Source organism: Diabrotica undecimpunctata, chromosome 6 (genome assembly GCF_040954645.1).
Source record: "Diabrotica undecimpunctata isolate CICGRU chromosome 6, icDiaUnde3, whole genome shotgun sequence".
NCBI classification, from domain to species: Eukaryota; Metazoa; Arthropoda; class Insecta; order Coleoptera; family Chrysomelidae; genus Diabrotica; species Diabrotica undecimpunctata.
In genome coordinates this window covers 135326155-135342925 of record NC_092808.1, presented here as the reverse complement: position 1 = coordinate 135342925, position 16771 = coordinate 135326155, and the positions used below count along the sequence as shown (strand labels likewise).

The following is a 16771-nucleotide window of genomic DNA, read 5'->3' as shown; positions in this document are numbered from 1 at the left end:
AGACGCATTAATCGCCGAGATAGAATACGAGCTCCAAAGATTAACACATCTTCAATACAACAGCCAAAAAATACAATATGATAATATCAGCAAAAAAACCAAATGTATGACAGCATCTAAATACCAACTACGATAAAAAATCGAAATTGATGGGAAAATAATAAAGCAGGAAGCAAGGTTTAGAAATCTGGGAATAGATATAACTAGTTACGGAGATATTGAAGAAGAAGTACGATAACAAAGCTTAAAAGCAAATAAAGCGGCGGGATTTCCTTATGACACAATCTGAAAGAACCTTGGATGTGCAAGAACAAGACAAGATACAAAAACAAGAATCTATAAAGCAGTAACTAGACCAATATTAACATACACGGCGGAGACAAAACCTGACACATCTAAAACGAGACGACTACTAGAAACAACAGAGATGGATAGGGAGAGAAGCGAAAAAATAAGAAGAGCATGCAATATAGAAGACATAAATGGATGGGCGACAAAACGGAAACAGGAATGGAACGAACAAATTAGTAGAATTGCAGAGGATAGGATAGTACGAATAGCACGAGATGAGTCACCAAATGGACGAAAAAGTATCGACAGACCAAGAAAAAGATGGTGCGATAATTTAAACAATTTAGAAGGCTAATATTGAAGAAGAAACAGGCTTTAAAGCCTACATACAAGAAGGAAGAAAAAAAAGAAAAAAAGTGATTTTTATACGAATGTCTTGTACTACCAGTATTAAAATATGCAGGAGAAACTTGGACGAGGCAAACAAAACATGCCAGTAAACTAAATGCTGTAGAAATAAAGTTCTTAGAAAGATTACTGGAAAGAAAAAACACTACAGAATCAGAAACGAAGTAATCAGATAAAACTTACGTCAATAACCCGTAATAAAAGTAATTGAAAGAAAACAATTAGGGAAATAACGGGGAGACCAAGCAAAACTTGGGCACAGCAGACACGCGACATCAGAAAAAAGAGGAAAATAAATAGAATAAATAACATTTATTAATGGATAGGAAAAAGTGTAATGAATGGATAAAATAATAGACCACAAGAGTAATATAAAAGAAAAAAAACGTTAATAGGAATATTAAAGAAACTGTTTTATAAGAAATGTTTCACAATCAGTGTTTAATAATCAGTCACGATACAGTTCTTCTGCTTCTTAAGATGACATTTGCTTAATTTTTGGTGTTAGTTTTTATACTATATATTTCACTTACCTCTTCCTAAGAGTACATCTAATTTAGCCATGGCGGTATCCCCGCTGAAAGTGACAATTTCCTGGGAAAGCATGCCGACCATAAGTGTCACACTAAGCTGCTCTTTCAAATTGCCCTCCCAAAGACAGCGAACTGATCTTACTGTATCCCAGACTTCTTGAATACCTAGTTCATTTTGAAGAACCAAAACATTCTGAAGATAACTCTGTCCTTCCGTATCGAAAGCATTTATGAATTCAGTTCCTTAAATTAAATAGATTATTAATATAAAGACAAAACACATATTATAATTAGTTTAATATTATATATATATATATATATATATATATACATATATATATATATATATATATATATATATATATATATATATATATATATATATATATATATATATATATATATCTTCTTCTTCAAGTGCCATCTCCGCGGCGGAGGTCGGCAATCATCACAGCTATTCGAACTTTCGAGACGGCTGCTCTGAAAAGTTGATTAGATGTACATCCGTACCACTCTCTCAGGTTGCGCAGCCATGACATTCTACGCCTCCCTATGCTTCTCTTTCCTTGGATCTTTCCCTGCATAATCAGTTGGACCAAGGTGTATTTCTCTCCACGTGTAATATGTGAGATATTCTAATTTTCTTGTTTTTATTGTATTTAAAATTTCCATTTCTTTGTTCATCCTTCCCAGAACCTCTTTGTTTGTGACGTGTTCTGTCCATGATATTTTCAGAATTCTTCTGTACACCCACAGCTCAAATGATTCCAGTTTTTTCATTGATGTCGCATTCAAGGTCCAAGATTCCATTCCATAAAATAAAGTCGAAAAAACATAGCACCTCGCCAACCTAACTCTTAGTTCCAGTTTTAAATCCCTGGTACATAGCACTCTTCTCATTTTGTTGAAATTTGCTCTAGCCTTTTCTATTCTTATTTTGATCTCCTGATTGTAATCATTTGTGGAGTTAATCATTGTTCCCAGGTATGCATATTTGTCCAATTGTTCGACGTTGGTTCCGTTTATTAGAAGATTCTCGTTATTTCTTTGAGTTTTCGACATTCTCATAAATTTCGTCTTCTTGACATTCATTGTTAGACCATACTCTTTTCCATACTCTGCTATTCTGGTCACCAGTCTCTGAAGATCTTCAATGTTTTCGGCTAAGATCACAGTGACGTTCGCATATCTAATGTTGTTAATGGGAACTCCATTTACCTTTATTCCAGCTGTTTCACCCTCAAGAGCTTTTTTCAGGACCTCTTCGGAGTAGGGATTAAAAAGAATTGGCGACAATACGCATCCCTGTCTTACTCCACATCTAATTTTAATTTCTTCTGACAGCTGTTCGTTAACACGTACTTTTGCTCGCTGTTTATAGTATAAATTTGATATGATCCTGAGGTCGTTGTAGTCAATCTTCTTTGATTTCAGGACATTCATTAATTGTTTATGTCGTACTTTATCGAATGCTTTATTATAGTCAATAAAACATGCGTATATATCTTGATTGACGTCCAGGCATCTTTGTATTAGTATATTAAGTGAAAAAAGAGCTTCACGTGTTCCTAGGCCTTTGCGAAAACCAAATTGTGTATTATTAACGTCTATGTCCAGTTTGTTATATATTCGGTTATGGATGACTTTAAGTAGTAACTTTAGCATATGAGACATTAAGCTAATGGTGCGGTAATCGCTGCATTCTCTTGCGTTTTTCTTTTTAGGGAGACAAATAAAAATACATGTTAACCACTCTTTGGGCAATACGCCTGAACTATAAATTTGGTTCAAGAGTGTCACTAAAACATCAATGTGCTTCTCATCTAGAATTTTTAGGATTTCTATAGGAAGCATATCAGGTCCAGGGCTTTTCCCATTCTTCATTGTTTTTAATGCGTGTAATATTTCTTCTTTTGTAATATATGGACCTATTTCTTCTGACGTAAATTCTATGTGCTCCAGATCTCCTTTTTCATCATCTAACAATTCGTCGATATATTCTGCCCATCTTTGTACTTTCTCGTCCGTATGTGTTATAGCATTAGCGTGTCTATCCAGAATTGCACAAGTGGGATTTTGTTTTCTTAGTCCTGCCAGTTCTTTGACTTTCTTGTGTAGGTTAAATAGATCATATTTATTTTGAAGGTCTTCGATCTCTTTGCATTGCTCTTCAAAGTATTTTTCTTTTGCCTGCTTTATCGTCTTCCTAATCTCGTGGTTTATCTCTTTGTATTTATTGTTATCGTTATTGTTATTGGATAACAATAACAATAAATATATATATATATATATATATATATATATATATATATATATATATATATATATATGAAGACCTTATTGCAACATAATGGTAAGCCACAATTTTACAGAATTCTATTTTATTGCATTACGTATTTAAAGAAACCTATGTTAAGCCACACAAAAATTATTTGGTAATTAGTGCAATAGATGGCGGAGTTATTGATGAATCGTGTTTATGCAATCGTCCGTTTCTGTTCACTTTTTCGCGTAAACCGTGGTAAGCCACATCAAAATGGCGTCGACATCAGGTGCACGTGCTGAATTAAGAGCGGTTTTAAGCGAAAATAGCTCTTTAAATGTAAATTTTATTGATGATAGTGATGATAGTATAGCAGATAAAGACTTTAGGCCCAGTAGCGATGATTTTTCGTCTCAATCTAGCGAGGTAAGTTTTTTTTTCTGATTTTTTGGCTTACCATGTTTTTGTACAAAAATATTTCGTGTATATTACATGGAAAAATATGGTATGCCATGTGGCTTATCGAGTTGTTGATATAAAAATTCTGAAATATTCGCAAATTCTAGAGTCTAATGCAGTCATTTTTTGTTGTATTTTAGGATGAATTGCAGGAACCAATATCAAGGCTTTTTGAAGATAAGGAGGTAAATCCAGGGAAGAGAAAACCAACAAGATAGAGACAAAGAAATGAGGAACACTATGATCGAAATGACTGAAAAAGAAGTCGTAATTCTGGACAGCAGTATACTTCGAAGAAAACCAAGACGATTTTTAGTTCACGTGAAATTGGCGAACCGTGTGAATGTAAAAATAAATGTAGGGAGAAACTGCAAGGTAATCATGAACATTTATTTAAGAAATTTTGGGAGTTGGGCTCATTCGACCTTCAAAATAGCTATCTCTTTGGGTGTATCAGAGTAAAAAATACGAATAGATCGTATAAGAAAAAACAAAAACGCAACATTTCGAGAAGAAAATTTACCGCTGAATATTTGGTTAATATAGGGGAGATGGAAATTAAAGTATGCAAGACTGAATTCCTAAGTGTTCATGGTCTTCAAAAATCTCGTGGAAGAATTGAAAATATTTTTAAAATGAAGTCACTCGGGGCTATGGTTCCTATTCCTGATAAGAGAGGTAAGCACACAAACAGACCTAATAAACATTCAGAGGAACAGATTCAATCAGTCAAAACTCATATTGAATCCATTCCCAAATACCAAAGTCACTATAGCAGAGCCAAAAATATAAAAAAAGAATATCTGAACTGTGATATGACAATTACAGGACTATATACAGATTTTTATGTGCCATGGTGTAGAGAAAAGAATATTACGCCAGTTAAAGAAACTGCGTACAGAAAAATATTTTGTACTCATTATAACATAGGGTTTAAATTACCTCGTTCTGATACGTGTAAGACTTGTGATGAGACGACTATTAAAATTCAGGCATCAAAAGACGTTAATAACGAAGAACAAGAAAAAGAGCTAACTACTTTCTTAAACGTACATATTGCTCGAGCTGACGCAATGCAAACTTTGCTAAAAACTGAAAAAAACGAATGTGTTACAAACAAATCAAAATTGGTAATCTCGTTTGACTTACAGCAAAGTATGCCGCTGCCAAAATTAACCACCGGTCCTGCATTTTACTGCAGAAAACTGTGGCTTTATAACTTAGGGATTCACGACTGTACCAATGATAAAGGACACATGTACTTATGGACCGAAGATCAAGCTAAGCGTGGAGCAGATGAGGTTATTTCTGTTGTGATGAAATTTTTGAAGAACAAGTCAGATTATGACGAACTCGTTGTTTTTACCGATAACTGTCCTGGTCAGAACAAGAATTGGCAGTTAATTGCTTTTTGGTTGCAGTTAGTCAGGGAAAAGAAATTTAAACAAATAACGCATCACTTTCTGGTTAGTGGTCATTCTGTTATGCCATCAGACCGAGATTTTGCTCAAATTGAGAAGCGTCAGAGAAACCGTGCACCCATTATTTATTCGCCAGAAGGTTGGGTAGATATTATTACCAAAGCAAATAAAAAGAATCCTTTTGTTGTTACCCAGATGACCCAAAATGATTTTTACAGTTTTGAACCTCTTCTCAATAATATTAATAAAAATGCACGTTTTCCGGACAAGCAGAGCTTAAATTTTGCAAAAATATACAGCTTTCAATTTAAATCAGAAAAAGTGGGGTCAATTTTTGTCAAACACACTGTCAATGGAGACTATCAAGAAGTTAATATCTTAAGGAAAGACAGACCTGTAACAATAGAGTTGTCAAACATTCTCAAGAAATATAACGAGCCTCTGAAAATTGCGAAAAATAAACTGGAAAATATAAAAAGCTTGTTACCTTATATTCCGCCAGTCTACCATACTTTTTATAATCAGTTAAACGAAGCTTCTGACTATGTGAATGAAGAAGTGGAAATTGTAGAAACATAACTTAGTTTATTTTTTTGTGTTACGATTTTTTTAATTTAAGAATATGTTAAGCCACATTTTTTTCGAATAAACATCTTTTTTTATGTAAATATGTGTTTTTTTATGTGAAATAATAAATGCACATGGAATTTAATAAATAACATAATTAAATAACAAGCGTTAAGGTTTGTACATTTCAAGCAATATTTTCTAGATTTTTTTAAAACTTTAAACATCAATATCTCGGTTTTATTATTTTGTGGCTTACCACTATTTTGCAAGAAGCTCTTCATATATATATATATATATATATATATATATATATATATATATATATATATATATATATATATATATATATATATATATAATATATATAAAATATACACAACAACAATGTAAATCCATTTTAGGTTAGTTTTCGTGAAAATCGTGTTGGTCTCAAGTCGTTAACCCAAGTGTGTGTGACGCTCTCTCTTTAAAATGCAGTGAACAGTGTTTTATTTCGCTATTTCGCACGATATTCAACCCCCAGTATAAATGAACAATTCTTTAAAACAAACTCTTATTTTGTAATAGTTGTTGTGTAATTTATTCTCAAGTACAACCTGATAAAACCAAACACATACTGAATTAATGCCTTGAGTTCTGCTAGGTAATATCAAAGGAATATCTTTTAACAGTTTTTTTTATAGCCCTTTTTCTATCCGAATTGTCGAATAAAGGCCTCCCCCATTTCTCGCCATTCATCCCTGTTGTGTGCTAGGCGTTTCCACATTGGTCCTGCGACTCTTTTGATATCGTCGCTCCAGCGCATTTGAGGTCTTCCTCTTGGTCTCTTCGCATCGTACCGTCGCCAGTTTCCGACTTCTTTGTTCCATCTACCCTCTTCGAGACGTTCGTTGTGTCCTGCCCATTTCCATTTTAATTTAGCTGCTTGTTTCGCGGCGTCCTTTATTTTTGTTCCGGATTGCTTCGTTCGTTTGCCGATCTATTAGTGAGATACCAAGCATCTGTCGTTCCATGGCTCGCTGAGTTTTTCGAATCTTGTCCATGTTCTTTTGTGTGAATGTCCAGGTTTGAGCTCCGTAAGTGAGAACGGAAAGGATACAAGAATCGAACACTTTGGTTCAAAGGTTTTGGGGTATCTTTTTGTCTTTCAGTATGTATGAGAGTTTTCCAAATGCGGCCCATCCCATTCTTACTCGTCTGCTTATTTCGGTAGTTTGGTTTTCTTCCCCTCTGAGGAAAGAAATTCAATAAGCTTTCCTGAAACAATTGGTGGAGATTACGGTAAAGTTTCCATCAATCACTATATGTTCCATTGCCAAAGGTGTTTGACAATTTTAGCCTTCAAAAGCCTAGCAAAAGTAGCCTTCTTCTTCTTCTTAACCAGCCTATTTGCATCTGCCGTTGGACAAAAGCCTCCCCATAAGTTCTCCACTCTGCTCTGTTTTTGGGCTACTTGATGACAGTTTCTCCCCACTTTTGCTTTGATGTTGACTAGCCACCGTTTGTGTGTGCTTCGTCTTCTACAACTGTGTTTTTGTGGTCTCCAATCTATACTGTTTTTCGCCCATCTTTCGTTAAGCTGCGTGCCACGTGTCCTACCCAGCTCCATTTCATTGTTCAACAGGCTGGTAACTATTGAACTTATTTGATAGTCCGTTGGTAATTATTTCAGTAAGCAGTTTGTATGGATGTGGTAACAGTCTTATTGGTATGTAATTGTCGAGTTTACGTTTGTCATTTGAATTGAGTATTTGAAGTACTTGTCCATTAGGATTTTAACTGCCTCCAAAGGAAGTTGGCGAAGATTCATCAATTATATAACCATGAATGAGTTTTGTTGGCCAAGTTGTAATATGTTGAGGAGTACTTGTTTTTATATGAAGTTATAAATTGTAGATTGCAGATTTCAAAGATATCGTTTGACTTCGTAGACCTCGCAACACTTTACCTTTCTGAAAAGGCCTAAAAGATCTTTTGTGTATACCCTATATCTGTGTTTTGCTTAACAGATCTAGACCTGTAAGCCTCTTTAGCAATATGTTCGTTACCTGATCAGATTCTAAAAAAAAGTCCATGGTTATGATGAAATTTCGTTATGAAGTTACAGAAAGTATGTTCAGCCGCCTCCTCTAGAAATGTGCAGTATTCCATATTCCCCTTTTGACTTTGCTCATTTTACAGAGATGATATCTGAGTTAGCAATATCTACTGAGTACATATGTGATTACTCTGAGTTCAGTTTTCTACAGTTTTAAGAGTTTCACTTAGTAGTCTATACTAAGTTCCTCTTCTCATTTTCGGACTTCTTCCACTATGACGTTTTTTGGTAAACTACAGGATGGCTATGGTCCAATAAAATACAGAAATATTAAAGAAAAGACAGTTCAGCTTGGTTTCGACAACCAAGAAATCTTCGAATTTTTACTTTTTGGTTTTACAGAAATATTAGTTCTTTCTTTTATATGAACTTACATCTGGTTTACTGGTATAATAGTTTTTTGGGTATGTTTGATTTCACGTTTCATATAAATACCCATATAAATATTATGGCGGCTTTATGATAAGTTTGAATATGTAAAATACTCTCTTTTATATGTTCCGGATATTTGTAATCAATATGACTGTCCGTACTTTACTGGCAGCTATGAGAAATAGTTATAGATGTGTTGAACGATTTTCTCAGATTTTGAAGCCAATCAATTCTTCTTTCCCCTGATCCTCTTTTTCCTATACATTGTCCTAAAGAACGAGTTGCAACAAGCATACTTCTTCTCTATTTTATGTAAACCTTTTGCGCTTGTAATACCACATCCATAAGCCACTACTCCGTACAATAAGCGAATAAGAAGAAGAAAATAATTTATATACTTACCACACATATTAAGGTTAACGGTGAAAGTGTATTTCGTCTGTCCAGAATTTTCGTTGACATACCGACATTCTGGCATATTGTAATACCCCTTTGAATAGATAACACCATTAAATTCCCTATTAAATTCAATGTTTATAGTCATCATATCTTTGGCGCATTCTACATCCAAAGCGTGAATATGTGGGGGATGCTTATCGTCTTCGTCACTTGGTATCTCTAAAAAACAATTATTAATATAATTTCTTGAAATGAGTAATTAAGTTTACCTATAATTCCAGATTCTCCATTTGGTGATGGAGTTTGGTCACTTGGTATCTCTAAAAAACAATTATTAATATAATTTTTTGAAATAAGTAATTAAGTTTACCTATAATTCCAGATTCTCCATTTGGTGATGGAGTTTGGTCACTTGGTATCTCTAAAAAAGAATTATTAATATAATTTCTTAAAATGAGTAACTAAGTTTACCTATGATTCCAGATTCTCCATTTGGCGATGGAGTTTGCTCAGGGACTTCCGTAGTAGGAGTTGCTGTTGGCAAAGCAGAACTGACCGTAGTTTGTTCAGCGGAGCTTTCACTTGTTGGTTGTTCACTTGCCGGTGGAGTTGTTGTTTCAGTTTCTTCTTCAACAGGTGCAGGTGGAGAAACACCTGGCGATGTAGGTGCAGGAACACCAGAGGATGAAGATTCTGTTGGAGGTTCAGTGGTACCAACGTACCTTGGTGCTTCTGTTGAAGATGCTGTCGGTAATCCTGAGGGGGGTCCGGCAGGAAAATCTGTGCTTTCTGTTGGACGTCCTGAAGGATACCCAGTAGGATATCCGGAAGTATCTGTTGGACGACCAGTTGTATATCCTGCACTATCAGTTGGTTTTCCTGTTGGATACCCTGAAGTATCTGTTGGACGACCTGTTGGATATCCTGAAGTATCTGTTGGACGTCCTGTTGGGTAGCCTGAAGCATCTGTTGGACGTCCTGTTGGATATCCTGAATTATCAGTTAGACCGCCTGTTGGATATCCAGTAGGTTCTGTTGGACGACTTGTTGGATATCCGGTAAATTCATTGGAAGGAGTCCTGAAATCTCCTGGTCCAACTGTTTCTCCAGGTCTAAATGTAGGAAAACTGGGGCCTGTAGGAGCACCAGAAGGATATCCAGTAGGTTCTGTTGGACGACTTGGGTATCCAGTAAATTCATTGGAAGGAGTCCTGAAATCTCCTGGTCCACCTGTTTCTCCAGGTCTATAGGTAGGAAAACTAGGGCCTGTAGGAGCACCAGAAGGATAACCTGTAAATCCAGAAGGAGAAGATGTTGGGAACGTTGGATAACCTGTCGGACCGGTTGGATACCTAGTCGAACCTTGGGAGCTTCCTGTGGGATATCCTGTAAATCCAGATGGTGAAGCAGTTGGATAACCTAGACATTTAAAAAATGTAATTAAAATTTGCTATTAAAACAGTGATGATATATTCACCTGGTGTTTCTTGTGAAGGTGTACCTGTGTAACCAGGAGATATACCGGGAACTCCAGACGTTTGCGCAGGTGTTTGTGTTTCACTGGTATAGGGCGTTCGCCCAGTTTCTGCAGTATATCCTGGTCTTTCGGTGACTCCGTTAGAATCTGTAAATTCTCTTGGCCCATTGGTGAAGTACGTAGATGGAGGAACGTAAGTATTTTGTGGTTGATAAGGAGGTCTGGTTGGAGATTGAGTTGGATAACCGGTACCTGTAATTATTTAAATAATTTTGTACAGTAGAAAACAGATTATAATTTATGAAAGATGTGTAGGGTTGCAATCTTAGTGAAATTTTATTTAGCACAAAGATAAAAATTATTATGTAGACCGTAGAAATTTTAACGAGAATAAATGAACTGGCATGTGGGAAATACTAATCATATTATGATTAGGAGTAACGAAGGTGCTCTTAGAAATAATTAGATCTCTCATAAAATATGTATAAAAAAGTAAATATCGAACACAAAGTAATTAGCAATAGTATGAAGAGACCACCAAATTCAAATATTACAATTAAATTACATAATTGATTAAAAAAATTAGCTATAGTTATCTAATGCAAATAATGCTGGGCATTAAATTAAAGTAAATAAAACAGGAAATAGTGTTTTTCAGGCACATATCCGACTATTAAATAATGGATTATATCATTATCTACCTATTAAAGATTAGACCTATAACTAAACGACACTAACAATAGTAGAAGATAGATAACCAACAGAGCTACAAGAGAAAGATTAGAGATAAGCAACAATGTAATCAATGTTAAAGAGTCAAATTAAATGAAAGTAATCAAAACAAGGAACGAAATGGGCAAACAGTGACATGTATAAACATATTTTGTAGGTTTTGTACTAATAAAAAAATACTTACTTCCAGGTCCAATGGAAAAGTCTTCTCCAGGAATTCCAGAAGAACCGATACCAGTAATGCCTCCAGTAGCAGGGTTGGTATAAATGTTAAAAGGTGGTTGAGGAGTAATACTTCCAGCTGGTGGGTAGCCAGAGTCTACAAAGTTTCCTTGTTCATCTATTCCAGAACCCTGATCTGGTCTCGGTTCAAACGGTCTTGGTTTTTGTGAGTTTGTTGGTGGAAGATATTCTCTTAGAGATCCTTGTCGAACTGAAAGTAAACAGCTTATTTTATATTATATTATATAAGAAGACAAGTTAACTGGTGATTGTAATCACATATTTTAGACTGTAAGAATTGCGGATAATAATTTTTGACGCGTAGAAACACTAGGGCAGGACACAAGCAAGACCGTAGGGTTCTATGTCATCCCTCAGCATTAATAAATTATAATATGATCTTAGATTGTACCATTTTTGAGTGACCAGTATAAGATTATATACGAATACTTTTCACCCTTTGCTAGTCTTATAAATGGTTTTTAAATATATTGTAACAATAACTCTTCTTCCGTGTATAATCGATACATAGGCGTACATAGTAACATAAGGCAAAGGCACACCATTTTTCATATTTATCAAAATCTAAAAATAGCAAAAAATAGTATATTGTATATTAGAGGAAGGTGGATCTATGGAAGTGAGAAGTGGCATTCGTATTTTTACATAAATAGTTAGGTGATAATTTCAGTAATAATAATTGACTCATCCTCTTTCCCAAATATGTCGGAAACATTAATCAAAATATTAAAATATTTAAAAATTACTAAAGACATCGATTTTTTTCTACTTTCCTTACTTATAACTTTAACAATTCACATTTTGGAGCAAAGTCGTAATGGGACAAATAGCGACAATTAATTTTTTTGTAAAATACGGCTGGTTAATACTTTGATAACATAAATTTAATAGATTTCTCAATAATTTTGATACATGATACATTTTATTGATCTCATGAGAATCGTAAAAAATCGCGCAACGTTTATTTATTTAACAGATGTATAGAAACTGACTTCATTTGCGGCAAAATACAAAAATTGCATAAGAAATTTACTCTTCACATTTGAAACTCTTTTGGCAGTGGTGGCGCAAGATCATAATTTTATATGGGCAAGATACATTTTGCGAGGCCCTCTGCTCACGCATAAAGACAGATTTTTTTAAATAAGAAACATGTATCATTTCACTGTTAAACTTTTACTCGTGCAAAATCTAGTCAAACTCATGTTAAGAAGCTGCAACAACGAGGCTTTGCTCCGACTAGAGAAGATGTACGTTCCATGGCATTCAAGTTAGCTGAACGCATGGAATCCCACATAAGTTTAACAAGAATACTGAAAAAGCTGGATATCCTTGGTTAACATTACTTCTTTCACGAAATCCAGATTTGTCCGCAAGAAAAGCCGAAGGGGTGTCTCTTGCTCGTTCTAATGGAATGTGCCGTAAAGATGTTGAACAATACTTCATACTTTTGGAGTGTATTCTCATTGAACTTGATCTATTAGATAAACCTGGCCATATTTATAACATGGATGAGACTGGACTACAGCTAAATAATAAACCAGGATATGTTTTAGCCATAAAGGGTTTAAAAAACGTAGCAGCCATCACATCTGGTGAGAAAGGCGAAACAATAACATTAATAGCATGCTGCAATGCAAAAGGTACATTTATACCTCCTGCATGTATTTTTAAGGATAAAAATAAAAAGAAAGAGTTTGAAGATGGAATGCCTCCAGGGTCAGTGGTTTACATGTCTGAAAAATCGGCATATATAAACAGTTCTATTTTCTTGGCCTGGTTACGAGACCAATTTACTCCACGAAAACCATAGGGCAATGTTTTGCTGATTGTGGATGGTCATTCTTCGCATTGCAGCGATCCTGACATTCTTGAATATGCGGAACAAAATGGCATAACCCTATTTTTCCTACCTAGCCACACGACACAGTTTTTGCAACCTCTTGACAGAGCGCTTTTTAAATCATTAAAATTAAATTACCAATTTGCTTGCAATTCGTTCATGAAGAATAACCCAGAAAGAAAAATAACTCGGCTTCAATTTGGGAAATTACTGAAATTTGCTTGGGGAAAGTCTGCTACGGTTAGTAACGCAGTATCCGCTTTTGAATCAACTGGAATTGTACCTTTGGATTCTTCTGTAATTCCCGACGATGCTTTTTTGTCGATGAAGGACAATGTACCGAAGGAAAAAGAAATTAACCCTCACCTTTCAAGGCCTGAATTACAACCTAAAGCTGGTTATAGCAACTGGAGTGATTATCAGCTTGACAAAAGGGGGAACTAGATTTGTTACAGAGTACAGAAACTACAGGCAAAAATCACTCTGAAAATGATATGTCCATTAGAACTGTAACCTCTGAAATTACTCCAGGAAAATTGCTTGATGAAATCTCACCTCTACCAAATAAACGTGGAGTAGCTGCAGTCAGAAAGAGAAGCAAACAGCTAGCAGAGATTCTTACTTCCAAAGAAACCATTGCTAGAAAGAAAGAAAAGAGAGAAAAGAACGTAGAGAAAGAAAAGCAAGCTGAGGCTTTGAAAAAAGTGAAAGTTTTAAAAACCAATGAAAAGATTATTTCTAAAGGCAAAGAAAACAAAACCAAACAAAACAAAATAAACATAAACAAAATCAAACTAGTTTCAGAATCTTCTGATAATGAGTCAATAACAATAAGTCTCAAAGATGATTCAGATATGGATGATGATTCCGATGCAGAATGTTGTGCAGGATGTTTAGAAATATATTCATAAACTTCCAAATTTTACGACTGGCTTCAATGTATGCATTGCAAGAAATGGTTTCACGAATCTTGTAGCAAATACTTTAATTTCTGCGACCTTTGTGGCAAACTTATTTGTTCAACAAGAAGTACCTAACTAGTTATGTAACATAAAAATGAGTTATATGTAACGTAAAAATGAGTTATCTTAATTTTTTTATAATACGCCATCTCACCTTCTTCATAGAGCCAACTCTCCTCCGTTATGTGGGTGAGATGTTTTTTTTTATACTTATATTTTTTAACATAAACAAATATACTTAAGTTTTATTTGTATTTCATAACTGAAATTAGTATCAATAAACTATAATCATTATATGAAGTTTTATTTTACTTCCAAATTTCAAAAACTTTTAAAAATACATCCATTCTAAAAAAAGTGGGCCATCTCTCCTCGAATAGCCCTATTTTAACATCGACGCAAGTACACATTACTAAAATGCTGAAAAATTGACTTTTAAAAATATTTTTACACGAAAGTAAACAAGTGAAAGTTTAAGTGAATATTTTTGAAACTGAAATAACTGTTTTTAAAGGTAAATTTAGTCTACTTTTAAATGACACTCTTAGTGTTTTGATAATATAAACTTTTTGAGTCTACACAGGTCTCAGAACTTTGCAGCCTCCCAGTTGCGTCATTGTTCTTACAATATGTTTAAAATAGTTTCTGAATCGGTTTGAGTTTTTCTACAATAGTAACATTAAAAAAACTTAAAAAAAGGTTTAGGTATATAATTTTATTGTCAGTAAATAATACAAACTACTCAAAATGATAAAAAATAACAAAAACACTAATCAGAATTACTAAAAAGTAACATTTGTTTCTTGAACATCTTTAAAAAATTAACAAAAACATTCACAATTCAAAACAAGCCATTAAAAAAAGGTTCGTAATATTTGGGAATTATATTACTTGATAATAAATTTTCTAGTTCCATTTTCTTATTTTCAGAGATCGGAATTTTTGAAACGTATGCAGGTCTTTTTCTAACATCTTCTACATTTCTTGTTCCTGTCACTCGTCTACTTTTTACGATTATAGCATAGGCCTGATTCCAATCCACCTGTTTGTAGCTGGTTTTGTAAAGGAACCTATCACTTTCCTTCTCAAATCGAATCATTTTAATATTGTTCGCCGTTTATATTTTTCTGGCAGTTGAAGCCGATGTCGTTAGCAAGCGTTTTCAAAACTTAATTCTTTTACTATAAGAGGGTTTCCTTTTTTCTTTGCGTTTCTAATAATTGACACAATTTGTTCGGGAACGTATATCGGTCCTGACTTTTTAGCTCTTTTCATAGGTTTTGCGATGATACTGTGGACTACATCACCTTCGTTCTGTGTTTGACCTCGATGAGGTACTTGTGTGTTATGGAATTTAACTGAAACTTCTTCGACTGTTCCTCTTTGTCCCAGACCTTCATGCCAGAAGTAACAGGATGTCTTGTCATTGCTTATTTGTGATATCGTAAAATTAAAACAATTTAATCTTGATTTATGGTAAAATGGTTCCATAGGTACTGACAGGACAGCTTGTAGGTCGTACATTACCAAAACTGTATTTGATCCTTCTTCTTTTGCTTTTTCTTTGCCTGAAGCTTTCTCAGTTCTAGTTAGTTTTTTTTCCTCTTGATGTGACTTATACAGACATTGTAATTTTTCTATTTCTTCATCAGGCTTTTAAATGATTCACACAAGTTGCATTGGTTTTTCTTTGGTAAAAAGAAACCAATATTGAATTATGTATTAAATATGTGGGCGTATGCGTCATAGTTTGCAGCAGGCTGGCCCAAATCGTCTTGTTTCTTTTTATAGTGTCTGTTCATTTCTGCAATGGATAAACATCTATAAACTCTCTTGATGTGTTAGCCCTTTGGTAATGACAGACACCATCATTTCAGGGTTCATCTTTACCTGTTGACCATGTTTTCCACGTTTATCTTGCGGTACAATTCGAGGCCCAGAAGCTTTTGATTAGATAATTGTTCTCTCCTTAATGCCAAAAGTGTTAATCAGGTATGTTTTGCATACACGCATTTGTTTTCCATTGTGAAGCAGATAAAAAGCAGAGTTCTGTCTTCTAGGTGTTTGGATAGATGTTATGCGGCGATAACTCAACTGAAGTGGTTCAATACAAGAAGACAAATAATCACGTTGTCTCTGCAGTGATCCTAGATTTCAATACTGCTGAAAAAAATTAGCTCTATGGTCTTCACTAAACTTCTCTGAACACTTCTGAATGCAATAATTAGACAAGTAGGTCCCATTGTTTTTTTATTCACAACTTTTCCTAGGGCCTGCGTAGCGCAAGCGGTATGATGCTTGCCTCGAGAGCCGGTGGTCCGGGGTTCGAATCCCACCGCCGGCAAGAACATCTAGACATTTTAAAAATGTCTATAGGCCCCAGGTCGACTCAGCCTGAATAAAAATGAGTACCTTGGGTAAAACCAGGGGTAATAATAGACGGTTGAAGCGTAGCACTGGCCATGTTACCTTCCTTGTATACCGTAGGCCCTAGATATAGCAGACTACCCTGCTATACTCCCAAAGCCGCGACAGCGGTATAAAACGGGAGACTATTATAACTTTTCCAGTTCTTGAAATATAACTTTTTCCTGAATCCCTAAGGAGTTTGGCTTTATTTTTTCGCCATTCTTCTGGATTGTTTACTCTCTTCTTACCTTTTTTAATGAGCGTACAATTTTCTGTATTATTCAGAGGACT

At 34.7% G+C, this 16771-nt stretch overlaps 1 protein-coding gene across 4 annotated transcripts in view; it reads right to left on the bottom strand.

Moving 5' to 3' along the window:
- Positions 1-16771, bottom strand: part of LOC140443945 (uncharacterized) — a 119501-nt gene that overhangs the window by 7611 nt on the left and 95119 nt on the right. For 3 of the 4 annotated variants that reach the window (XM_072535469.1, XM_072535472.1, XM_072535470.1), the window contains exons 4-10: positions 11208-11456; positions 10292-10543; positions 9286-10233; positions 9185-9235; positions 9084-9134; positions 8818-9033; positions 1233-1475 (exon numbers count right to left, since the gene is read on the bottom strand). In XM_072535469.1, the coding sequence (XP_072391570.1) occupies positions 1233-1475; positions 8818-9033; positions 9084-9134; positions 9185-9235; positions 9286-10233; positions 10292-10543; positions 11208-11456 (2010 nt within the window). The remainder of the gene's footprint in view (positions 1-1232; positions 1476-8817; positions 9034-9083; positions 9135-9184; positions 9236-9285; positions 10234-10291; positions 10544-11207; positions 11457-16771) is intronic. The other variant, XM_072535471.1, reaches the window with a different exon arrangement.